The sequence below is a fragment of the Mobula hypostoma genome, chromosome 4 (genome assembly GCF_963921235.1).
Source record: "Mobula hypostoma chromosome 4, sMobHyp1.1, whole genome shotgun sequence".
NCBI classification, from domain to species: domain Eukaryota; kingdom Metazoa; phylum Chordata; class Chondrichthyes; order Myliobatiformes; family Myliobatidae; genus Mobula; species Mobula hypostoma.
In genome coordinates, this window is record NC_086100.1 from 43568551 (window position 1) to 43595121 (window position 26571).

Sequence of the window (26571 nt, forward strand, 5' to 3'; positions counted from 1 at the left end):
TACCGCAAGGCTCAGTGCTGGGACCCCAGTTGTTTACAATATATATTAATGACTTGGATGAGGAAATTAAATGCAGCATCTCCAAGTTTGCGGATGACATGAAGCTGGGTGGCAGTGTTAGCAGTGAGGAGGATGCTAAGAGGATGCAGGGTGACTTGGATAGGTTGGGTGAGTGGGCAAACTCATGGCAGATGCAATTTAATGTGGATAAATGTGAAGTTATCCACTTTGGTGGCAAAAATAGGAAAACAGATTATTATCTGAATGGTGGCCGATTAGGAAAAGGGGAAGTGCAAGGAGACCTGGGTGTCATTATACACCAGTCATTGAAAGTGGGCATGCAGGTACAGCAGGCGGTGAAAAAGGCGAATGGTATGCTGGCATTTATAGCGAGAGGATTCGAGTACAGGAGCAGGGAGGTACTACTGCAGTTGTACAAGGCCTTGGTGAGACCACACCTGGACATTGTGTGCAGTTTTGGTCCCCTAATCTGAGGAAAGACATCTTTGCCATAGAGGGAGTACAAAGAAGGTTCACCAGATTGATTCCTGGGATGGCAGGACTTTCATATGAAGAAAGACTGAATGAACTGGGCTTGTACTCGTTGGAATTTAGAAGATTGAGGGGGGATCTGATTGAAACGTATAAGATCCTAAAGGGATTGGCCAGGCTAGATGCAGGAAGATTGTTCCCGATGTTGGGGAAGTCCAGAACGAGGGGTCACAGTTTGAGGATAGAGGGGAAGCCTTTTAGGACCGAGATTAGGAAAAACTTCTTCACACAGAGAGTGGTGAATCTGTGGAATTCTCTGCCACAGCAAACTGTTGAGGCCAGTTCATTGGCTATGTTTAAGAGGGAGTTAGCTATGGCCCTTGTGGCTACAGGGGTCAGGGGGTATGGAGGGAAGGCTGGGGCGGGGTTCTGAGTTGGATGATCAGCCATGATCATAATAAATGGCGGTGCAGGTTCGAAGGGCCGAATGGCCTACTCCTGCACCTATTTTCTATGTTTCTATGTTTCTATGTTTAAGAACATTAAACATCTGTGCTGTAATTGTTATATGGTTATATGGTTATTACAGCATAGAACAGGCCATTTTGGCACTCAATGTTGTGATAGCCTCTTAACCTACTCTAAAATCAATCTAACCCTTCACTCCCCCATAGCCCACAATTTTTCCATAATGGTGAAAGCACTTCATAGAAATTTCATTACTTCTGCTAGTTAGATACTTCCGCTCTTTATCCATGCATGTCTCTCCCAAGTGGTTTCATGTAATAAGGTACAGTTTCTTAAACAAATAAATTATGTTTATCTTGTGTGACGGCAGCAAGCAGCTTTGCTGCAGAACAGGACATGTTAGTAGTTTCCTGAAACACACCCAGTCTTTCAGTCTCTGCATAGCTTGACTTGTGTTATAATTTACTATTTACTGACTCTTAGTAGAAAAGTGTTGGTAACCACCTGCTGTCGGTTAGAACTACAAATTAAATACGTTGTTGATTTATTCAAATTTTGGATGGTTCTGAAGATGAACAAGAACCCAAAGACTTGTCTATTGGACTAATAGTCTGTTGATGACCATGCAGTATTTCAGAAGGATTCTCACATTGAGAATCTAAATGATTAGAACATGTGATTAAACTTAGCTCCTCTGAAAACTTCATAACAAGGTTATTTGTACTTGTGTTACAGAATGTACAAGTATATTTATACAGAGGGCTGGTGTAGAGAGCTACAGAGTGATAAATTGCGATGAAGCAGATTTGACTTTTATTTTTGAATCTAAAACTTCAAAAATTGAAACTCTTAAGTTATTGCAGTCAACATTTTGTTCATATTCGATTTCAGGTTGATTTATTGCCGTTGTAAACAGAGTCTTTGGAAGCAAGAATCCTTATATTGTGTTATCTATGCCTTCGTGGGCAATATGTGCAACATGTTTGGAGCCCTTCTTGCAAAACAACTGAATATTCAGGTTAGTGATTACAATTTATGGAAACTCATTAGTGGTACTGAAAAATTTCCTTGCTCTTGGCATCAGTTTTCCTCAAACTTTCCCTTGCTAATCTTTCAAAGAGCCTTTGTTTTCCAGCTTATCCACAATCATCTCAATTTCTTTAATGTTTTCTTTTTCTGACCTGTCACAAACTATCATTGTTTTATATGTTGTTGTTATTCATATGTTGGAAAAAAGCCACATTACAACTTTAGGGACTCATTTGTTTCCTTATGTGGAAGTCTTATAATCTTGTTAGCTGAAACATTTGTTTCCTCTCTGAAATTTCCCTGATTTTTGGATTTGTTCTGTTAAATAATTTAATACAGAAATACAGATAACTGGTTTGTGTAAATATGTTACTGTTTATATTAAGGAAACATAATTACCAAGTAGGAGGGTTAGGATAGGAATACTAGCTTGTTAAATTTAGTCTAGTAAGTCCAATATAAAATTATAATGTATAATTTATTACATATGCAATAGCTTTTGTTACTGCAATACAAACAGAAGAACACTCAGCAGGTGAGTCAGCCATGGAGAGAAAAAACTGAGACAGTTTAGAAAACTGGCATACGTATTTAAACATTGTGGAGACCAGAAGAAGATTTGTTTTAACTGGAGAAGGATGCTGAAGGCTTGTTAATGTCATCTGATCCGTCTGGGGGAGGAGGAAGGACAGAGGAGAGAGGGGAGAAAATAGCTTTTTCGAACTGTAATGTAGAAAATGTGACTATGGTAGAAATCTGAAAGGTTGGAGAAAGTTGGGAAAGGCCAAAACTCAGGCAGCTTCTGTATTGACAAAAAAGTACTGAGTTACGTCAGGACTAGCCAGGGACTAAAAGTCAAAAACAGAAAATGTTGTAAATTCGAAACGAAAATTGAAAAGACAAAGAATACCCAATAGAGCAAGCAGCAATTATGTGGAGAGAGGGAGAGAGAGAAACTGAACTAATGCCCGTGTTGATCAACCTAAAATGCCAACCTTACCCCCTCATACCCTCCCTTCAACTACCCAAACACCCTTCCTGAGATTACTTGGACTAGCAAGCACCTGGGAACTTCTGCTTTTACACTAGAAATTCAGATTCTGACTCAGACTGGATAAACTGGTTATTTGAAATAGCTGAGTTTGGTGTTGATCCCAGAGCTAGTCTGTACCTGTAGAAAGAGTGGGATGTTACTTCTTCATGTTTGAGTGGTAAAGGCCAAAGACTGAGGTTAGAGTGGGCCAGGTAAATTAAAACATCACAGCACTGGAAAAGCTGTGGCGCCCCTGTGGTCAGAAGGTTAGATGAAGAGTCACTTTATATATCACATGTACATTGAAACATCAAAACATGCCGTGAAGTGTGTCAAAGCAACAAACACAAAATGCTGGAGGAGCTCAGGAGGTCCGGCAGCATCTATGGAAACGAACAACAGTCGACATTTCTTCAGGACTGGAGAAGAAGGGTCTCAGCCTGAAACATCGACTGTTTACTGTTTTCCATAGATGCTGCCTGACCTGCTGAGCGCCTCCAGCATTGTGTGTGTGTGTGTGTGTGTGTGTGTGTGTGTGTGTGTGTGTGTGTGTGTGTGTTGGATTTCCAGCCCTGCAGAATTTCTTGTGTAGTGAAAGTGTCATTGGCATCAAATCAAGTCAGTGAGGATCGTGGTGGGGGTAGCCCACAAGTGTCACCACAATTCCAGCACCAACAAAGCGTTCCCACAACTTACTGGAGCACCTGGAGGAAATCCAGCCATTTAGGGGGAGAACATACAAACTTCTTGCAGACTGTAATGGAAATTTATCCCTGATTGTCCACTTACTGGTTCTGCAAAGCGTAACACTTACCGCTATGCCACCGCGCTGCCCTAATCTGATCAATCTGCAGGAGGAGGGAGTACAGGGGAGAGAGAAAAATAACTATCCAGAGCTAGGAAGTAGAAAATGTGGCAATGGTTAAAATCTGAAGGAAAGGAGAAAGTTCAGAAATCCCAAAGGACAGGCATCATTGGTATTGACAAAAAAAGACAAGTTACATCAGGAATGGGGGGAGATACAGAAGTTGCTGTAAAACAGAAAATGTTGAAGAAGCCAAGCAGCAATCACGGAGAGAGAGAGAGAGAGAGTCTGAATGAATACCCCTGTGATCAGCCTACCCAGACAGATCAGAACAGGGATATCGCTAACCCTGTCCAAGTAACACTGGTGGTATTTTTCTTCAATACTTGTTCATGGATAACTGAAAATTTATGTGCTAAGCAGTAAACCATTACTTTGTATGAATGAAAATCTGTACAGTAAATATGAAAGTTATTAGGATAGAATGTTTCATGTTCAGATTTCCATGAAGAAAACTAGAAATCTAATGTGCAGTAATGTGCCCAATCAGGCTTTTGTAGTTAGGTTGAAACATAAGACCATACGACATAGGAGCAGAATGAGGCCATTCAGCCCATCAAGTCCGCTCTGCCATTTCATCATAGCTGATCCCAGATCCCACTCAACCCCATACACCTGCCCTCTCACTGTACCCCTTGATGCCCAACAAATCAGGAATCTATCACCTTTCACTTTAAATATACCCACAGACTTGGCCTCCACCGCAGTCTGGGGGCAGAGCATTCCACAGATTCACCACGCTTTGGCTAAAAGAATTCCTCCTTACCTCTGCTCTAAAAGGTCGCCCCTCAGTTTTGAGGCTGTGCCCTCTAGTTCTGGATACCTCCATGATGAAACATCCTATCCATATCCATCTTATCTAGTCCTTTCAACATTCGGTAGGTTTCAATGAGATCCGCACGTGTTCTTTTAAATTCCAGTGAGTACAGGCCCAAAGCTGCCAGACACACCTCATATGTTAACCCCTTCATTCCCAGAATCATCCTCGGGAACCCCCTCTGGACTCTTTCCAATGGCAATACATCCTTTTTGAGATAAAGGGCTCAAAACTGTTGACAATACTCCAAGTACGGCTTAACTAGTATCTATAGAGACTTAGCATTACCTCTTTGTTTTTATATTCTATTCCCCTTGAAATAAATGCAAACATTGCATTTACCTTCTTTACCACAAACTCAACCTGTGAATTAACCGTCTGGGAGTCTTGCACGAAGACTCATAAGTCCCTCTGCACTTCTGATGTTTGCATTTTCTCCCCATTTAGGTAATAGCCTTCACTATTGTTCCTCAAATGCATTATCATACATTTCCCAACACTGTATTCCATCTGCCACTTTTTTGCCCATTCTTCCAATTTGTTTAAGTCTTGCTGCAATTGCTTTGCTTCCTCAGCACTTTCTACCCCTCCATCTATCTTTGTATCATCCACAAAATTTGCTACAAAGCCATCAATTTCATTATCTAAATCACTGACAAACAATGTGAAAAGTAGCAGTCCCAATACTGACCCCTGAGCAACGCCAGTAGTCACTGGCAGCCAACCAGAAAAGGCCCCCTTTATTCCCACTCGAAGCCTTCTGCCTGTCAGCCATTCCTTTCTCCATGCCAGCATCTTTCCTGTAATGCCTTAGGATTTTATCTTGTGAAGCATCCTCATGTGAGGCACCTTATCAAATGCCTTCTGAAAATCCAAGTAAATGACATCTGCTGCCTCTTCTTTGTCCACCCTGTTTGTTACCTCCTCAAAGAATTCTAACAGATTTGTCAGGCAATATTTCCCATTACAGAAACCATACTGACTTTGACTTATTTTATCATTCATCTCCAAGTACCCCTAAACCTCATCCTTAATAATGGACTCCAACACTTTCTCAACCACTGAGGTTAGGCTAACTGGGCTATAATTTCCTCTCATTTGTCTTCCTCCCTTCTTAAAGAGTGGAATGACATTTGCAATTTGCCAGTCCTCTGGGACTGTGCCAGAATCAAGTGATTCTTGAAAGATCATGACCGCTTTCTATTATCTCTTCAGTAACCTCTTTCAGGATGCTGGGATGTAATCCATCTAGTTCATGTGACTTACCCACCTTAAGACCTTTGAGTTTTGCCGAGCACTTTTTCCTTTGTAATGGCAATGGCACTCACTCCTGCTCCCTGATACTCACAGACATCTGGCATACAGCTAGTGGATTCCACAGTAAAGTCTGAAGCAAAGTACTTATTAAGTTCATCTGCCATTTCTTTGACCCCCACTACTACCTCACCAGCATCATTTTCCAGTGTTCCGATATAAACTCTCACTTCCTTTTTATTTGTTATATGACTGAAAAACTTTTAGTATCCTGCTTTATATTATTAGCTAGTTTGCCTTCATATTTCATCTTTTCCCTTTTTGTAGCTTTTTTAGTTGCCTTTTGTCAGATTTTAAAATCTTCCCAATCTTCTAACTTCCCACTCACTTTTGCTACCTTGTATGCCCTTTCCTTGGCTTTTATGTGGCCCTTAACTTCCCTTGTCAGCCGTAGCTGCCTAGCCCTGCCATTCGAGAACTACTTCTTCTGCATGACATATCTTTCCTGCACCTTGTGAACTATTCCCAGAAATTTCAGCAACTTTTGCTCTGCCGTTACCCCTGCCAGTGTCCTCCTCCAATCCACCTGGGCAAGTTCCTCTTTCATGCCTCTGTAACTCCCTTGATTCCATTGTGATACGGTACTGATACATGTGACTTATGCTTTTCCTTCTCAAATTGCAGTAGGAATTCAATCATATTATGATCACTGCCTCCTAAGGGTTCCTTTACATTAAGCTCCCTAATAAAATTTGGGTATTACACAACACCCAATCTAAGATAACCTTTCCCTAAGTAGGCTCAAGCACAAGCTGCTCTAAAAAGCCATCTTGTAGGCATTCAAAAAAATTCCCTCTCTTGCGATTTGACACCAACCTCATTTTCCCAATCCCCTTGCAAATTGAAGTCCCCCATTACGATTCTGTCATTACCCTTATTACATGCCTTTTCTGATTCCCTTTGTAATCTCAACCTCACATCTTGGCTAGTATTTAGAAGCCTATATATGATTTCCATAATTTTTTTTTACCCTTGAGTTTCTTAACTCTACCCACAAAGATTGGACTTTTTCTGACCTCATGTCACCTCTTTCTAAAGATGTAATTCTGTCTCTTGCCATTAGAGCCACCCCACCACCTATGCCTTCCTGCCTGTCCTTTCGATACAAAGTATATCCTTTGATGTTAAACTCACAACTATGACCTTCTTTTGGCCACGGTGATGCCCACAATGTCATACCGACCAATCTCTAATTGTGCCACAAGTTCGTCCACCTTATTCCGAATGCTATATGCATTTAAATACAGCACCTTCAGTCCTGCATTCTTCACACTTACGAATTTTGCCTCTGTGGTACAACTTAACTCTTTGCTCTGTCTGCAGTTGTACCCAATCATTGGCTTGTCCTTCCTTACATTCATATTACATATAAAGTCATCTGCTTGTAAATCTGCTGGCTCGTCCTCAGCTCTATCATACTGGTTCCCATTCACCTACCATATTAGTTTAAACCACTTTAATTAGTTTAAGCTAGCAAACCTGGCCTCAAGGCTATTGGTCCCCCCTCGGAATAAACTTATTTAAAGTTTTATTATTTACTTGTATGTAATAAAATTGTACATAAATAGGGATCAGTATAGAACATAATTTATTAGCATCTCCTTTCTTATATCTTTCAATTGTTAATTGATGAAGTTTCACTAGATTGATGCCTCCCCCTTCCCCACTCTCCCCCCGCCCCACACTCTCATACAATCATGCCTGAGAACTACTCAATGCGGGTAACATCATTGTTTTGCCATCCTTTACTTCAAGTTTATGATTGAAGGTCAAAGACGTCCTTTTTGAGATGTATAAATTGCATGAACTTGCAAATCTTCTGCAATTTCTGAAATCCATTCTCTATAAGTGTTATTATGTATTATTAATTTTAACTTAACTCACTCAAGAAGGGAAAAAAAAACTAACAGCAATTTTCTGAATTGTTGTTCAAGGCTTGATTTGATTAAAGAGATTTCAAGAACATGGTAATTAAGTTTCTCCTGTAGAACTGCATAGGACGTTACATTATTTGACGCGAGCCTAATGGAACAATGACATGAAATGAATCATAGAAAGTACTTGGTCGAATGTTTGGACTGTTGTATTTCAATCCACTACTGAAAACAAATCCCATACATCCTAACAGACTAATGTGTCGGTGCATGTTGAGGATGAGAGAGAGGCAGTTAGAGCTTCTGAAAAACGTTAAAATAGATACTGTACATCCCTGGAGCCAGACTGGATGTACAGTGAAGCAAAAGAAGAGAATGCTAGAGTGTTAACTGTGATTTTTATGCCCTCACTTGCCACAAGAGTAGTATCAGAGGATGGATGGAAAATATTGCTATGTTGCTCAATAAAGGTAATGAGGATAATCCTGGACATTATAGACCAGTGAGTCTTTTGTCAGTGGAGGCAAACTAATGAGGAGGATTCTTGGGGAAAGGATTTATGAGCATCTGGAGAAGTACAATCTTACTCGGTTTGTCAGTATGGATTTGTGAGAAGCAGGTCATGCCTCAGGACTCAGTTTTCCTAGGAGGTGGCAAAACAAATTGATCGAGGTAGAGCAGTGGATGGGGTGTATATGTATTTTAGTAAGGGTTTTAACAAGGTTCCTCATGGTAGGCTCTTCTGATAAAGTTTAAGGGAATGGGGGATTCTCAGATTCCTGTAAACAATGGATTCAGTACTGACTATGTCTGTGACTGCAGTGTGTTTGAATAATGTCTCACAGCTGCTTTCTTTGGAGCAAGATAAGGATTAAAGTTTGCCCAGATCCACATAAGACGTCTCTGGGCTTTCCACACCTTTTGATTTTGACAAAAAGCAGTACCTGATGGAAATTAGACAGAACATTCCTTTCTTAATTAAAGCATAAATTTGACGGACGTTCTTATCTTCGTAATTAAGTTGTGGCTCCAGCAAACCAGGTAGGACATTCCTTTCTTTAATTAAGGTGGCTGGAGTGTCTAATAAATTGATTGTACTTTTGTATCAATAGTCCATTGACTTGTCTGGAATGGTTATTATGCTGATTGTTCTTTGTATCAATAGTCCATTGACTTAGCCGGAATAGTTAACAAACTGATTGTTCTTTTGTATCGGTGGCCTTATAACTTCAGACAATTCTGACATCAGGCAGTGAACTTGTAGAACTGCTGGGGAGATGAGAAAGATTCTCCCCCTGATGTTGGGTCCAAGTTCACTCGGCGGCTGAGCTCGAAGAAATAAACGGGTGAAAAGATAAGTAACGATTTTTCTGTGCTGTCGTTATTTGATCCAGCAAAGTTACGTTTACGCTTCCAGAAAGTCATGAGGCATGGGATCCATGGAAACTTGGCAGCATGGATTTGGAATTGGTTTGTCCATAGTCCGCAGTGGTGGTTGTAGATGGAACGTATTCTGCTTGGAGGTTGGTGTATAGGGGTGTTCCACAGAGGTCTTTCCTGGGACCCCTACTTTTTGTTAGTTTTATAAATGACTTAGATGAGGAAGTGGTAGGGCAGGTTAGTAAATTTACAGATGTCACAAAGGTTGGTGGTGTCATGGATAGAGTGAAAGGTTGCAGGTTACAACAGTTTATAGACAGGATGCAGAATTGCGAGGATGCAGTTCAGTTTGGAAAAGTGTGAGGTGATACAGTCTGGAAGATTGAATTTGAAGTCAGAGTACAAGGTTTAAGGCAAGATTCTTAGTGGTCTGGAGGAACAGAGGGACCTTTGGGGGGGGGCAAGTCTGTAGATTCTCTGAAGTTGCTGCACAAGCCCAAAAGGGTAGTTAAGAAGGCCTACGGTGTGTTGGCTTTTATTAGTTGAGCAGTTGAGTTCAAGAGCTGTGGGGTTAAGTTACAGCCCAATAAAACTGTGGTTGGACAATACTTGGCTACTGTGTTCTGTTCTGGTTGCCTTAATATGGGAAGGATGTGGAAACTTCCCAGAGGGCACAGAGGAGATTTATCAGGATGATTACCGGATTTGAGGACATACCTTAGGGAAAGTTGAGTGAGCCGGGCTTTTCTTTTTCAAGTGATGGAGGGTAAGAGGAGACTTGACAGAGATGTATAAGATTGTGAGAGGCATAGATGGAGTGGCGGGTTTGAGGTACGCCTCCACCAAAGGAGGTGTAATTCGTTCCTTCCGTCCACTAGCCTGCAGGTCACTCTTGTTAAAGGTGTAGCACCTGGTTAGCCCCCTGAACGGTGTCACGTGTAACCATGGGAGCAGGTGGTGGATGTTCATGTGAGCAATTGGTGCACATCACAAGTCCTGATTTTGCAACCATTGATGCCAGGTAGACAATCTCTGAAGAGAATTGATAACAGACGGGATCACCTGTCTTGTAAAGAAGAAGGCAGTGGCAAACCACTTCTTTGGAAAAAATTGCCAAGAACAATCATGGTGATGGAAAGAGCATGCTCACACATGTCATACGACACAACACATCATGGACGAACAAGACGGAGCGGACAGCCAGTGCCTTTTTCCCTAGGGTGGCGGGGTGCCAATGGCAAATGCCAGAGCACATCAGTTTAAGGTGAGTGGAGGAAAGTTTAGGGGGAATGACAGATGTAGGGTTTTTAGACAGAAAGTGATGGGTGCTTGGAACACATTACAGGGACGATGGTAGAGGCTAATACAATAGGGACACTTAAGAGACTCTTAGACAGGCACATGGGTGCAGAAAAAAAGAAGAATTATGTGCTGCATGGGAGGGAAGCACGAGACTGATTGTGGAGTGGGTTTATGTAGTTTGGCTCAATATCGTGCACTGTACTATTCTATGGTCTCTACTTCCAATGTTTAATGACATATCCATTTTTGATGGTGTCTGATCTTAATTGCTAACTGAGATTTAAAATAGTGTCTCCCTTGAGGGCGCAGCATCAATCTAATTGAACTGTGCAATTAGAATCTGAGATTTGTATCTTGGTCTGGGTGGAGACATTTAATAAGTGGAATGATGGTGGCGATCTATCAAAGACTTAATCCATGCTTTAAAAAAAAGGAAAAGTTACGCAAATTGTGACCCGGTTGACTGCATATAGAAGTCTATATCCTACTGGCTTGGGCTCAATCACTCAGGTTCCTGGCATGCATATGAAAATAAGGACACAAAGTTTCAACAGATTTCTTCATCAGACTTGGCATATACTGTTGAAAGTTGGATTAAATAAAGGCAAACTGTCCAATAGATGAACTTTTGTTCACTATGGATTAAGGTATTGTTAGATCTCCACCATCACTCACTCATCTGATGAGTCCATCCAGATCAAGATACAATTTTCAAATTCCCTCCAAATTTGCACAGTTTAAATAGACTACACTTAAATAATTTTGCATCAACTCTCAGTATAATGCATTCCAAAAATAAAATGTCATTACTCAGGCACAAAGTAATGCTTGTGGGTTCTTTCTCTTTGAGGAATTTATTTGTGTTTGCTCAGCATTCACTTCACATAGGATCCTGCCAGCAGAGGACACTTGCATCCTTTAGAAGATTAGACTGGGCATAAGATGATTAGACAGAACAACATCCAGAATGCACAGAAGTGAATCGTTCTTTCGAAGTAGCTAATGTTTTATATTTTGATCTGTTTCCAGGTTTTTACAGCAGCTTATATGGCAGCAGTGGATATTGTCTATTTCGTGCTAATTCTGTTTCCTGTGTGTGGTTCCAGATCAAAATCAGGTAGAATAATGTGTTGCCAGAAGCCCAGTACATTGTCTGAATTTTTGGGAGGAAAGATCTGCAAGATCAGTGTATCATTGCTATGATTCTGTGAAACTGATTGCTAATTAACTGTTGGCAATTACAATTTTTTTCTCTTCATATTGTTCATATGTTATACAAGAGCAATCCATTCTGCCTTTGATGACTCTCATAATCCCATTTTCTTATCCCAGTTCATTTCACCATTAGATTTATTCTTAAACACCTGTGATTAAAAATTGATCTTATTTTTCTTTGTTTTTTGAATATTTTCTGCATCTTCTCCCTGACCCCCATAATTCCTCTTAAATTTACCTAGCCTTAGAGGCAATATTGTAATTCCTATCTAACCAATCACTCAGGTAAACAATATTATTATTACTTTACATTGCATTGTTTAATTAATAAATTGTAGAATCCTTTGAAAGCAGAAAAATGTTGAAAGTACATAAAAAATGAATATATCAAAAACCCTTGAGTACATCCTTTAAGCTCTTAATTTTTTGTTGCCATGTAGAGACTGGACTAACAAGACTGGAATTCAGAAGAAAAACATTATCCGCAGGGTGTAGAGAATGCAGAGCTTGTTATATGGGGATGACATGGAAAGATATAATTGACATTAAGTAGAAACTAGATCCATACATGAGGGGGTAAAGAATAGAATGGTATGTAGACAGGATGAGATGGAAGGCAGAAGGTTTCTGAAATGGAACAAATTTAATCCCACTGGATCAAAAGGCCCCTTTTTGTATTGTTAGATTTTGTGTTATGTCATAGAAACATAGAAAACCTACAGCACAATATAGGCCCTTCGGCCCACAGAGTTGTGCCGAACATGTCCCTACCTTAGAAATTACTAGGCTTACCTATAGCCCTCTATTTTACTAAGCTCCATGTACCCATCTAAAAGTCTCTTAAAAGACCCTATCATATCCTCCTCCACCACCATTGCCGGTAGCCCATTCCACGCACTCACCGCTCTCTGAGTAAAAAACTTACCCCTGACATCTCCTCTGTACCTACTCCCCAGCATCTTAAACCTGTGTCCTCTTGTGGCAACCATTTCAGCCCTGGGAAAAGCCTCTGACTATCCACACAATCAATGCCTCTCATCATCTTATACACCTCTATTAAGTCACCTCTCATCCTCCGTCGCTCCAAGGAGAAAAGGCCGAGTTCACTCAACCTATTCTAATAAGGCATGCTCCCCAATCCAGGCAACATCCTCGTAAATTTCCTCTGCACCCTTTCTATGGCTTCCACATCCTTCCTGTAGTGAGATGACCAGAACTGCGCACAGTACTCCAAGTGGGGTCTGACCAGTGTCCAATATAGCTGCAACATGACCTCTCGGCTCCTAAATTCAAGTCCAAGATTGATGAAGGCCAATACACTGTACGCCTTCTTAACCACAGAGTCAACCTGCACAGCTGCTTTGAGTGTCCTATGGACTCGGACCCCAAGATCTCCCTGATCCTCCACACTGCCAAGAGTCTTACCATTAATACTAGATTCTGCCATCATATTTGACCTACCAAAATGAACCACTTCACACTTATCTGGGTTGAACTCCATCTGCCACATCTCAGCCCAGTTTTGCATCCTATCAATGTCCTGCTGTAACTTCTGACAGCCCTCCACACTATCCACAACACCTCCAACCTTTGCGTCATCAGCAAAAGTACTAACACATCCTTCCACTTCCTCATCCAGGTCAATTATAAAGATCACGAAGAGTAGGGGTCCCAGAACAGATCTGAGGCACTCTACTGGTGACCAACCTCCATGCAGAATATCACCCGTCTACAACCACTCTTTTCCTTCTGTGGGCAAGCCAGTTCTGGATCCACAAAGCAATGTCCCCTTGGATCCCATGCCTCCTTACTTTCTCAAGAAGCCTTGCATGGGGTGCCTTATCAAATGCCTTGCTGAAATCCACATACACTACACCTACTGCTCTTCCTTCATCAATGTGTTTAGTTACATCCTCAAAAACTTCAATCAGGCTCATAATGCATGACCTGCCCTTGACAAAGCCATGCTGACTGCTCCTAATCATATCATACCTCTCCAAATGTTCATAATTCCTGCCTCTCAGGATCTTCTCTATCAAATTACCAACCACTGAGGTAAGACTCACTGGTCTATAATTTCCTGATCTATCTCTACTCCCTTTCTTGAATAAAGGAACAACATCCGCAACCCTCCAATCCTCCGGAACCTCTGCCATCCCCATTGATAATGCAAGGATCATCACCAGAGGCTCAGCAATCTCCTCCCTCACCTCTCACAGTAGCCTGGGGTACATCTCATACAGTTCCGGCACCTTATCCAACTTGATGCTTTCCAAAAGTTCCAGCACATCCTCTTTCTTAATATCTACATGCTCAAGCTTTTCAGTCTGCTGCAAGTCATCACTACAATCACCAAGATCCTTTTCCATAGTGAATACTGAAGTAAAGTATTCATTAAGTACCTCTGCTATTTCCTCTAGTTCCATACACACTTTCCCACTGAAACACTTGATAGGTCCTATCCTTTCACATCTTATCCTCTTGCTCTTCACATACTTGTTGAATGCCTTGGGGTTTTTCCTAATCTGCCCGCCAAGGCCTTCTCATGGCCCCTTCTGGCTCTCTTAATTTCCTTCTTAAACTCCTTCCTATTAGCCTTATAATCTTCTAGATCTCTGAGATTATCTAGCTCTCTGAACCTTCTGTAAGCTTTTCTTTTCTTCTTGACTAGAATTATTACAGCCTTTGTACGCCATGGTTTGTGTACCCTACCGTAACTTCCCTGTCTCATTGGAATGTACCTATGCAGAATTCCGCACAAATATCCCCTGAATATTTGCCACATTTCTTCCGTACTTTTCCCTGAGAACATCTGTTTCCAATTTAAGCCTCCAAGTTCCTGCCTGATAGCCTCATAATTCCCTTTACCCCAATTAAATGCTTTTCTAACTTGTCTGTTCCTATCTCTCTCCAATGCTATTGTAAAGAAGATAGAATTATGATCACTATCTCCAAAATACTCTCCCACTGAGAGATCTGACACCTGACCAGGTTAATTTCCCAATACCAAATCAAGTACAGCCTCTCCTCTTGTAGGCTTATCTACATATTGTGTCAAGAAACCTTCCTGGACACACCTAACAAACATTTCCCCCCCCCCCATCTAAACCCCTTGCTCTAGGGATATGCCAATTGATATTTGGGAAATTAAAATCTCCCATCACAACATCTCTGTTATTATTATACCTTTCCAGGATGTGTTTCCCTATCTGCTGCTCGATATCCCTGTTACTATTGGGCAGCCTATTAAAAAAAAACAACCAGTAAAGTTATTGACCTCTTCCTGTTCCTAACCTCTACCCACAGAGACTCCGTAGACAATCCCTCCATGGTGTCCAACTTTTCTGCAGCCGTAACACTACCTCTGATCAACAGTGCCATGCCCCCACCTCTTTTGCCTCCCTCCCTGTCCTTTCTGAAACATCTAAACCCGGCACTTGAAGTAACCATTCCTGCCCCTGAGCCATCCAAGTCTCTGTAAGGTCACCATATCATATCTCCAAGTACTGATCCACGCTCTGAGCTCATAATATGTCTTGAACATTTTATCTACATTCTCAGATGAGGCTTTCAAATGACATAACCAAGTATTGCGGAAGTATTTATTATGGCCAAAACTGCCACTGCATATTTCTGCATCATCATTGCAAAGAGCCATTAGATTAATGCTCAGAAGGGTTGTACATCTTGTTGAACTGATGTATTTCCCGTGTCATTCGTTGACACTTTGGCTTGTCATCATCTCTTTGCAAATCATTTCACTCTAATTTGAGTGTATGAATACCTTTTCATGTACAGTATGTACTTGGAAATAATAGCCCTTTATTCTATCAAGATAATGGAACTGTAGAATATAGACTGCTGTAAGCTCTTAGTGAAATCCTATTTGCTACTAAAAATGTGAAATTAGGATGATATTTTGAAACCTGTAAATTTTCTGAGAGAACTATTAAGCTCTGAAAATTAAATCAAAAATTTGCCTGTTTGATTTTTAACTGACATCTGAAGTTATATTTCAAATAATTTAAATATATTACTGCATAGTGAACAAGTAAGCAAGTAGAAAAAACATTCCGAGGAAGTTTATTTTCTAAAACAATTCTATATTATAAAGAACCTGGTGTGATGATAAATAATTATATAATAGTTAAATGTATCTGTTCTATCAGAGATGTCATTTAGGGATATATTAAGGATGGAAACATATGCGTAATTTACAACCACTGACACTTGAGTTGGGGTTCACTTTAAGCGGCTAGTCTGACGCGGTGACATCATGCTGTGAAGTTGTTTATCTCACTATATGTTCATTGTTTTGTTGACAATAAAGGTGTTGTTATGATTTACCTTAAACTTAAACGCCTCTGCCATTTTATTTACAAAAACCTACAGTCATCACTGCTACAGGATAGACTTCTGAGTAAGACAATAATAGAATTTTTTAAAAAAATCAGCCAAATCAAGGCAGAAGATTTTCCCTACGGCTTCTAGATGCAATTGCATTGATTTCTAGTTGTGCAAATGGTCTTACCACACTTGCGCATTTTATCCTGTATTAGGGCTTTGATTGTACAGAAACATTCTAAACTTTCTCATATTGTTTCCTGTACCCAGAACTATTGAGACACAAGAAAAGAAGAGGAAGAAGAAGAACTGCTTTACTCATAGTTTGCCTGCCTTTTGTTATCAGCACAAGTTACTTCTTTTGGCCGTCTCCTATTGCTCAAGTGGATTTTCATGGACCAAGGCGGAAGTTACTTTCCACATTACCTGAGGTAAGTACTGAAGATGCCTTCAAGCTGTTTGCTTAATCTAAATAGATACCTCTCACTCTGGTGTAAGCATGGAAGTAGCAATTCTGAAAAGAAAATCCAATCTCTCGTTAACTGCTTTCAATTTTACATGATGTCATACAGTTACTAAGCTTGTATCTTAAAGGTCTAAAGGAGAATTTGGAGGAACAACATTGCTTTCATTGATTGCCCAGCTCTGGAACCATGCCAGATGCTCAAATGGAACTCATTCTAGCAGGCACTTGCACACTTAAGATGTATCTTGATAAGAACCGAATCCCCAACGTTAGACCAACTAGGATCAGTGTGATAGGTATTTACCGATCAGCATGTATCTGTTGGTCATATTTCTATGCACCCTGACTCTGCGACCCTCTGTTGACGTTGCTGTTGTTCCTCTCCACACCTTGTGACGCATTGGGCAGAAACCTTGCCATTTCTTTAGCATTTGTCTGTTTTTTACGAGGCCGAGTTGCCAGTTCAATGCTCAGTCCAGCATGGATGGAAAGCATGCATGGAGCTAGCTGGTTTCGAGCCTGGGACTACTCACCTCAAAGTCTGGAGCTGATGCCACTATACTACCGGCCAGCTTTATGTTGACATTAGTCTGACGCAGGTTCTTAAGAGATTTCATTTAAGTTTGGCTTAATTTTCATCTGTTAATATAATGTTTATTTATTATCCTTTAAAATCAGTTTTCATTTATGTCCACTTTTTTTCTAGGATGGCACAGAAACCATTGGCTATGTACTGGGAGTGATTGCAATTTTCATTGGCTGGACATCAAAGCTTCCTATAATTTCCAAGGCAGTAAGTAGGAGCTGCTGGTTGGAAATAAAAAATAAAAATCTTTGATTTTTGTTTTTCATAAAAAGTTATGCTGGGATTGCTAAATAAATACTGCTTAATAATATAGTTGCACATGTTATCATGCTAAATGCAGTGGCTGTATCTTTTTCTATAACTTTGAGTAGTTTTTTTTATAACGGATGAAATTGTTTACTTTCATTGAGGGTAATTTCCTTTTAAGATACAGTTGTTCAAAGGCTGATAAGTGTACATGTCAGTGGTAAAAAACTTGCTTCTGATTCTGTTCTCTTTTGTATCAGAAACATCAGCTGATTTCTGTTGAACAATGTTTCCCATCTTTCGCTTTTCAGTGGAAGTATTTTATGATACAGACTATTAAATGTCTTTTTTTCTCCCAACTAAATTTCAGGTTAGGGGGAAGATTGAAGGCAGTCTCCAGCAATCCGTTGTGATCTTCACAATGGTGGCAAGTGTTTTATATGCTGTTGCCATTCTATCCCAAGAGAAAATCCCTGCTTTAATCCTAAAAGCTTTGCCTTGGCTGCTTATCTATCTCGGTGGTGCAACTCTAGATGTCTCTGTATCCTTTAAAAATGGTTTGTTGTTGCTTCATCAGATCTAGAAACTTGGAATCAGATATGTTAGAACATCTTGATTTAGAATATGAACTGTACTTTTAAAAAAAACTACAGATATATACTTGGTTCATTTTATTTTTCCAACCATTTGGTGTCACATTTTGTTTTGCAGAAATGACCTATATGATATTTTAGCAATCCTTTTGCCTAATCCTGAGAAGAGAGATAGTGATATAGTATTCTTCAATGCAACCTAAATCTGTTGACAAAATTTAAATAAAAGTGTCCAGGGGAGGGGGCTGAAGTAGGAAGCTGGGAGGGGATAGGTGGAAGAGGTAAAGGGCAGAAGAAGAAGGAATCTGATAGGACAGTGAACCATGGAAGAAAGGGAAGGAGGAGGAAACCGGAGGGAGGTAATCACAAATTTGATTTACTTTTTTTAACCATATTCAACAAGATACTGTACCTATTATGTTTGCTGAAAAATCAAATTACTCGTCAACAATGGGGTTTGGAGATGGTGGTGGAACCTGATACAATCTCTCTCTTGAAAACATCTGAACAAAATGTGGAAGAAGACGAGCTTCAAGCTAACACGCAGGTACTATGATAACAAATATGATTTCTCCCATTCAATTAATAATTATTTGTTTATTACACTGATTAACATTAGTTTACTTTCCTCAAGGCAAGAATATTATGAACTAAGCTGCAACTGATACTTTCCCTCAGTTGACTTTATCTTGCTACCATAAGCATCTTATTAACAATTTTACATGGACGGCATACAGGTGACACGTAGCAGTTGTACCTATTAAAGAACTGATGAGTGTGGCTATTAGCAGAAGGCTACATCTAGTACATGGAGTAATAAGCCAAGTATAACTACCTTGAATCTACTTGAAGTGCATTTAAATGGGAGGCTGTTGTAGATTTTTGCATTGTCACCAGACCACCACGTATTTTATAGTCATCTTAGCCCTGAGGACAATATTATCAATGAGGTGACGAAGAAAAGTATGTCCATGCTCACTGAAAACCAAACTGTTAGGAATGAAATTTATTTGGAAAGAAAAGTTGGGAAACTGCAGCAACTTTTCCAATCCAAGGATGTATGAATTATGTACTTCACTTCAATCTCAGTCACCTGTAGCAATGTGGTGCAAAAATCTGAATGGACTTCCCATTCATGAACTCCCTTTGAGAATAAAAGTTGGCAAGTTGTCTTGCAACTGAATAAATCTTTGATTAGTTCACATTTGGAGTATGCATGCAGTTCCGGTTGCCACTTTATAGGAAGAATGTGGAGAGTTCAGAATATGCTTGCTTTATTAGTTGAGGCCCTGAGTTCAAGAGTTAGGAAGTTGTGCTGCAGGTTTCACAAAACCCTGGTGAGGCATTGCATTCAGTTCTGGTCACCCAGTTATAGTGAGGATGTGGAGGCTATGGAAAAGGCTTGCTAGGATGTTCCCTGGATTGGAGTGTTTCAGTGACAGAGGTTGGGCAGACTTAAAGATAAAGATATGTTGCGTCATTTGCATCATCGTTTGTGATGTGCTGGGGGCAACTATGCTTCTGGTGCCAACGTTAGCATACCCGTGATTTATTAACCTGAGCCCTACGTCTTTCTGGAGTGTGGGAGGAAACCTGAGCACCCAGAGAAAATCCTGTGGTCATGGGGAGAATGTACAAACTCCTTACAGACGGCAGTGGGAATAGAACCCCCAGTCTTCCAATTGCTGGTGCTTTAATAGCATTGTGCTAACTGCTTCGCTACTGTCTGCCCCCTTGTTTGAAGCACTGGAGGCTGACGGATGACCTGATTGAAGAGTTTATGGAAAGTACAGATGGATAGTCTTTTTTCCAGAAAACTCTAACACTCGAAGGCCTAGGTTTAAGATGAAAGAGGAAAAGCTTGAAGGAGATATGTGAGGCAAGTTTTTTTTTTACACAAAGAGAGGTAGGTGCCTGGAACATACTGACAGGGGAGGTGGAAACATACGGTATATGATAGTGACCTACAAGGGCATTTAGACAGATGCACAAGGAGACAGGGAATTGAGGGATACAGACCATATGTAGACAGATGGGATTAATTAGACTGGCACCATGGTTAGTGCAGACATGGTGGGCCTACTGTTCTGTGTTCTAAGTTCTCTCCTGGAAAAGCCTGATCATTATACTCACTGGAGCATTTATCTTACTTGTTGCCTCCAGACTTGTTTTGGGGACGCCAACTGTAGTGCACAGCTGCACTAAGGTTTTCTTGTCTGGATAGACTAACCAGTTGTCTTCACTAATTATTATTAGCAATAGCAGTAGGGAGCATGATGATTTGTTGCAGTTATTCGATCCATCATGCCCATCTTATTGTTTGCACAAATGTTGCTATTGGTATATTAATGCATCAGCAAGTCACCTTTGTGAACAGCTCAGTTAGTATGCACAGAACAGAATCACGTATTTTGTTTGAATTATTCCCAGGGAATTATTAATAACCTCAAATTCTGGGATACGCAACTGCTCCCATTATTAAACTCTTCCAGGAACAAAGGCTACCTTTCTTCACTCCACCTGAGAAACCTTGCCATAAAAGGGAAAGGAATATTTTTAAAATTTTTTGAAATGTAGTGTGGAATAAGCCCTTCCAGCCCTTCGAGCCGGATCACCAGCAGTTCCCCTGATTTAACCCTTGCCTAATCACTGGACAATTTACAATGACCAATTAACCTACCAACTGGTATGTCTTTGGATTGTGGGAGGAAACTGGAGCAGTTGGAGGAAACCCGCAGGGACCCAGGGAGAACATCCAACTTCTCGCAGGCAGCAGCGGGAATTGAACCCTGGTTGCTGGTTGTGAGAACCACTATGCTACCGTGCCGACTCAATGTGGTAGGTGTTCACCTCCTTTCTTTGAGATGATGGAAGACAAAAAGTTTCAGCAAGTTGTTACAGTACATCCTGTTGATACACACTTGCAGCCATGGCTGTGCAAATGATTAAGCTGGTGTCTAGCTTGAATATTATTGGTATTGCATTAACCAAGGTAAGTATTATATTACGTTCCCATCTTTTCATTAGTAGGTAAAGGAAATACTGTAGGGAGTCAGGAAATTATTCCTTTGGCCTCTTGCTTGCTCTTCTTGCCATGGAATTTCTGGTCCAGTTAGGCTTGTGATCAATGACAACCTTCAGGATATTCAAGATGACAAATTTAACAATGCTGTCGCTAATGAGAAATAGTTAGACTTAAAAAGCACAAAAAGCTGCAGGTGCTGGAAATCTGAAATTAAATCAGAATATACTGGGGACACTAAGCAGCTTTGGAGTAGCAAAAACAAGACCGCCTTTTCAGTTTTTTAACCTATATGATGAAGGGTAACTGATTTTGAAATTTTATTTTGTTTCCCTCTCGCAGTTACTGACTGACCTGCTGAGTATCCCCAGGTTTTGTTTTTTGCTTTTATGTGTGATTACGTGCTGAAGATGTTCATAGTCTGATGCTGACTCTATGCCCTGAACTATGCCTTTATGTAAGATGTTAGCCCAGACAATGGATGATTTTCCTTTGGTCAGACCCCACTTGGAGTACTGTGCTCAGTTCTGGTCGCCTCACTACAGGAAGGATGTGGAAGCCATAGAAAGAGTGCAGAGGATATTTACAAGGATGTTGCTTGGATTGGGGAGCATGCCTTATGAAAACAGGTTGGGTGAACTCGGCCTTTTCTCCTTGGAGCGATGGAGGATGAGAGGTGACCTGATAGAGGTGTATAAAATGATGAGAGGCATTGATCATGTGGATAGTCAGAGGCTTTTCCCCAGGGCTGAAATGGCTGCCACAAGAGGACACAGGTTTAAGGTGCTGGGGAGTAGGTACAGAGGAGATGTCAGGGGTAAGTTTTTTACGTAGAGAGTGGTGAGTGCGTGGAATGGGCCGCTGGCAATGGTGGTGGAGGTGGATATGATAGGCTCTTTTAAAAGCCTTTTGGATAGGTACGTGGAGCTTAGAAAAATAGAGGGCTATGGGTAACCCTAGTAACTTCTAAGATAGGGACATGTTTGGCATAACTTTGTGGGCCAAAGGGCCTGTATTGTGCTGTAGGTTTTCTATGTTTTGTGGACAAAGAGTAACTCAAGAAGTGTTAACAGTGGGGATTTTAAATAATTTCATGTATTTTAGTGATTTTTATTTCTTCTAATTTTTAAGGAGTTTCATTATTTTTTGTGGCATTGTAAATATAATTTGACTCCTTTAGTGATTACAGTTTGGAGTCAGAATGGAATTAAATAATCTTATAAATGATTCCTTTTAGAGCATGGACTGGGTGCCACTGAACATACCTCAGAACAACAGATATCTACGTAAGATGGCAGAAATAGGTCACTATATGGATCTGAGCATTGAACCAGTACAAGAGGTAAAGAAATAATGCAACAAAATACCTGTGCCTGAAAAATGTTGGTCGATTCGTTTGTTACCCCACTGTTTAATTGTTTCTATAACAGGCTCAGGTTTTACTGTATGCAAATTAATTGAATAGATTCATATTATTGGTACCTTTGAAAAGAGAGGATGTTCTGGAGAATTTTTTCTGCACCATTTTTATGCCATTAAAATGTCATTAGCAATCTCTCAAATGCTGTTTTAAAATGATTTATAAAAATAATACCGAGAAATTCATTACTACCAGTTTCAAAACACATACAGGTCCAAGTTTTTTGTATCGCAGAGGTGAAACGAGAATCTTAATTGCAGCAGCATCACAGTCATATAAAACATAGAAGAGTACAGCACTCTACAAGTCTCATGTCGCACAATGTTGTCCCAACCCTTTAACCTGCTCCTAAGATCAATCCACCACTTACTTCCCAAAGTCTTCCAGTTTCCTCTCATCCACCTCAGAGCCTCTTAAATGCCCCACATATATCTGTTTCTACCACCACCCACTGCAGCATGTTTGTAACACCTACCACTCTATGTAAAAAAAACAACTATCTCTAGCATTCCCCCCTCCCTTATACTTTCCTCCAATCTCCTTCAAATTATGTCCCCTCATTATTTGCCATTTCGCCCCAGGAAAAAGTCTGTGGTTATCTACTCTCTCCATCCCTCTTATCATCTAGTAAACCTTCCCTCATAAGCCATGCGCTCTAATTCAGGCAAGATTATATAAGCAGCATTCACAAGAAGAACAAAATTACACATAAACTGTATACATTTTTTTACAATAAAGTTAAGTTAATCCAAAGTACTGTAGATGATCAAAATGTTCATAGTGCTGTAAGACCATATTGATTAGGGTTTTGCCAGTTGATTCAAGAGCCAGATGGTTGAAGGGAAGTGGCTGTTCTTGAATCTGGTAGTGTTGGACTTTAGACTTTGCACCTCCTGCCTAATGGTAGCTGCAAAAAAGTGGCATGGTCCAGATGCTGGGTATCTTGGGTGGAATATTGCATTCTTTAGGAAGTTCAAAGGTTCAAGAGTTCATTTATCATCAAAGTATACAGCTCTGAAATTCTTCTTCTTCTATAGTGTTTCTAGAGGTACTACCAGTGGTGGACAAGGATGTGCCTTGGATGTATTGGACAGAGTGTACTATTCTCTGAAACTTCTTCCCTTCCTGCACATTCAAATTGCCATACCAGACCATGATGTAGCTGGTCAGGGTACTCTCAGGAGCCCTTCTTTTGAAGTTTGTTAGAGTGTTTGATGATAAACTGAATCTCCCTAACCTCCTAAGAATGCAAAGATGTTGGCATGCATTCCTTATGTACTGGGCCAGGACAGATAATCTGATACGTTACTTCCCAGGAATTTAAAACTGCAGGCACTCCCCACTGTCGATTACTCAATGTAGACTGACATGTTTGCTCTCCTTCCCCTCCCTAAAGTCCACAATCAGCTCTTTAGCTTTGCTTTTGCTACTGTTGCAGCACCACTTAACCAGGTGACCCGTCTCACTCTGGTAAACTGACTCATCAGCACCTGTGATTCATCCAACAGCAGTGGAGTTTTCCGCACATTTGAAGATGGTATTGAAGCTGTGCTTAGTCACACAGCCATGAGTGTGTAATTAGAACAGGGGCTGTGTATACAACCTTGAGTACTTGGGCGCTTACACACATAATGCAGTTTAGTTCTCAGAGGAGCAGGTGTAAGAATCCCCACCTTTCCTTGCAGCTCTGCTCTTCAGAAAAAAGCTCTTAGTAAGGCAATTCAATCAGCATTCTTTCACTGCTGGGGAGTGTTTGCAATTAAAGACTGTTTGCTACATTTTTGGGAAGGGATGGTTAGAGATGTCAGGGGTCAGAGGAATCTGCACAAATCAGTAGCACGAGGAAGTTCTTTATGTGTATTATGGGTGGTGTCTAAGGAAATGACACCAGTTATAACCTCTTTCGGGAGTCTGTACTTTAGTCAAGCGCTACATCCTGCTGTGAAATTCAAAAGCTGTATTAATCACAGAAATGAATGTTTGTTTACCAGTGGAACATTTTTTTTTGTGTCCCAGGTCTCCTCAGTTCTTTAGTTGAAATCATATTTTCCTAAGCTCTGCTGTAGCTCTCCATGTCCACCTACTAACACTGATCAACACCTCCATGCATTAACCTACCCCACCATCACTACTTTATCATTTCCTTGTATACAGGACTGTACACTCACTAGGTGTGTATAATCAATTGATCTACTCAAGCTATGTATTTATATTTATTGTTTTTTAGTATTATGTTCTTTATTTTATTGTGTTTTTTATATGCTGCATTTGAACTGGAGTAACAATTATTTTGTTCTCCTTTATACTTGTGTTCTGGAAATGACATTGAACAATCTTGAATCGTAAACCCTGCAACTAATGACCTTAACACTGAATTTCAAGGGATTGATCTCTCTGTCAAAGGCAATGGGTAATTCCTCTTCTTCCTGTCTATGTCTTCACTACAAGGAACTAATATTTTCCTGTGACTTCTTTGTCCCCCTGCAAAAGAATAGCACTGCAGAACCTTTCTGAATTCTTATCATGTTTCATATACAGTACTAAAATTCTTGCCATTTTCATTTAGTGAGGTCCTGGTAATATTACTTGTTGGATGGCAGGACTTCTGTAAACGAAGTACTTGACTAATTATGTGTCAAAGAGATGAAAGGAGAAGCTCATCTTACAAATGGAATCTCTACTCATTTGCTCTGAAATAAAATCAGGTTACTTGATCCCATTAATAGACTAGCCTAGTGGGAGGAACAAAGTGAATGAGTAATATAATTTGAATCTTCATTAAAAGACTATTTCCATAGTACAGATGGAATCACTGAACAGAAAAGACCACCCCAGATCTCAAACTCCTGCCCTTGTACTTGCAAATTCAAGAAAATATAATGAATCATGCTAATAGAATGAAAAATAAATGAATTTACAGACTTAAGTTGCTAATTTTATTGTTATTGGAAGATCTGGGCTAGTAGTTTCATGTGTTCCTGTTTTATTATTGATAATTTTTTGCTATATTGCATATTACTCTTATTGTGAAAAAACACAAAACAATTTTATGTAAATTTTGATTGTTTTCTTTTTTGAGAACTTAAATGAACAGTGACATGTATTAAAGTTTTGTTAAAACATCTCTTGGTATGCATTGCTTTCTGATATTAGGAATTTATCAAATAAATGAAGCTACTCAGAAACATTGGTAATTAAACTGTTTGTATAAATTACAATAACCAATAAATTGGAAAAGTATGTTAATTTTCTGGCATTTATATGTTAATAGTTATCAACAGTATTATCAAGTTAGGAAATCTTTTTACAAGATCAGAATACTCAAATTTATACTTTGCCATATTAGAAATTATTTAAATCACAAAAGGTATTTGGTATATTTAATCTACCTATTGTTAAGATTAATCATGTAGTTGGTGAAAGTGGAAATGGAATACAAACTCTTAAAATAAAAAATTTTATTAAATTTTTTAGTTTCAAAATTTGCTTTGTTTTAACTGCAATTCTGATCTTCATTTTGATAGTCTTTAGCTATATACACTGTGCCTGTTTATAACTGTAGATTGGACTTGGTGTTAAAAGATTACCTGGAGATGGGCAGACATGTACTGAGAGAAAAATAAAAATGGCTTCTCTGATTGTCCATGATCCTCCAATGTATCCTCCCAAGCGTGTCATTCATGCAAAAGTATCTTCATGTAGTTCATCAGATGCTACTTCTATAAACTCTGAACTTGAGGTAAGCACCATGTATGTTCCCATAATAAGTCTGAAAGATGAACAAACATTACATCAATATTGTCTTGAATCTTTTCACACCTATACTACTTAGTATGTGAGATTTCCATTGTTCAGTTTATCCATCATTATTTAGTAATGGAACCACTGTAGTGTTAAAAATCTTTGCCAGGCTATGCGAAAACTATTTACATTTTCTGTTGAAGATGGCATTTCTTGGGAAATAGAAATTGAGAGTAAAGTTGAATTTTTAAGATTTGCATTGTTTGACCTTATTGAATAACAAGTAGAACTTACTAGTTTAAATACGTCTTTCATATTATAATTTTTACCATGACGTTTGCATGTTTTATCTGCAAAGGCAGGA

The 26571-nt window shown here is 39.8% G+C and overlaps 1 protein-coding gene across 8 annotated transcripts in view; it reads left to right on the top strand.

Annotated features, from left to right (window-relative positions):
* Positions 1-26571, top strand: part of tmem44 (transmembrane protein 44) — a 90754-nt gene that overhangs the window by 13834 nt on the left and 50349 nt on the right. For 5 of the 8 annotated variants that reach the window (XR_010017649.1, XR_010017650.1, XM_063045724.1 and 2 more), the window contains 8 exons: positions 1852-1978; positions 11604-11691; positions 16404-16564; positions 17306-17392; positions 17802-17972; positions 18428-18571; positions 22284-22388; positions 26029-26205. Coding sequence is in view for 6 of the 8 variants with exons in the window: in XM_063045724.1 (XP_062901794.1) it covers positions 1852-1978; positions 11604-11691; positions 16404-16564; positions 17306-17392; positions 17802-17972; positions 18428-18571; positions 22284-22388; positions 26029-26205 (1060 nt within the window). In the remaining 2 variants the exon portion in view is untranslated. Of the gene's footprint in view, positions 1-1555; positions 1674-1851; positions 1979-10293; positions 10537-11603; positions 11692-16403; positions 16565-17305; positions 17393-17801; positions 17973-18427; positions 18572-22283; positions 22389-26028; positions 26206-26571 lie in introns of those variants that run through there. The other 3 variants (XM_063045729.1, XM_063045730.1, XM_063045727.1) reach the window with 3 other exon arrangements.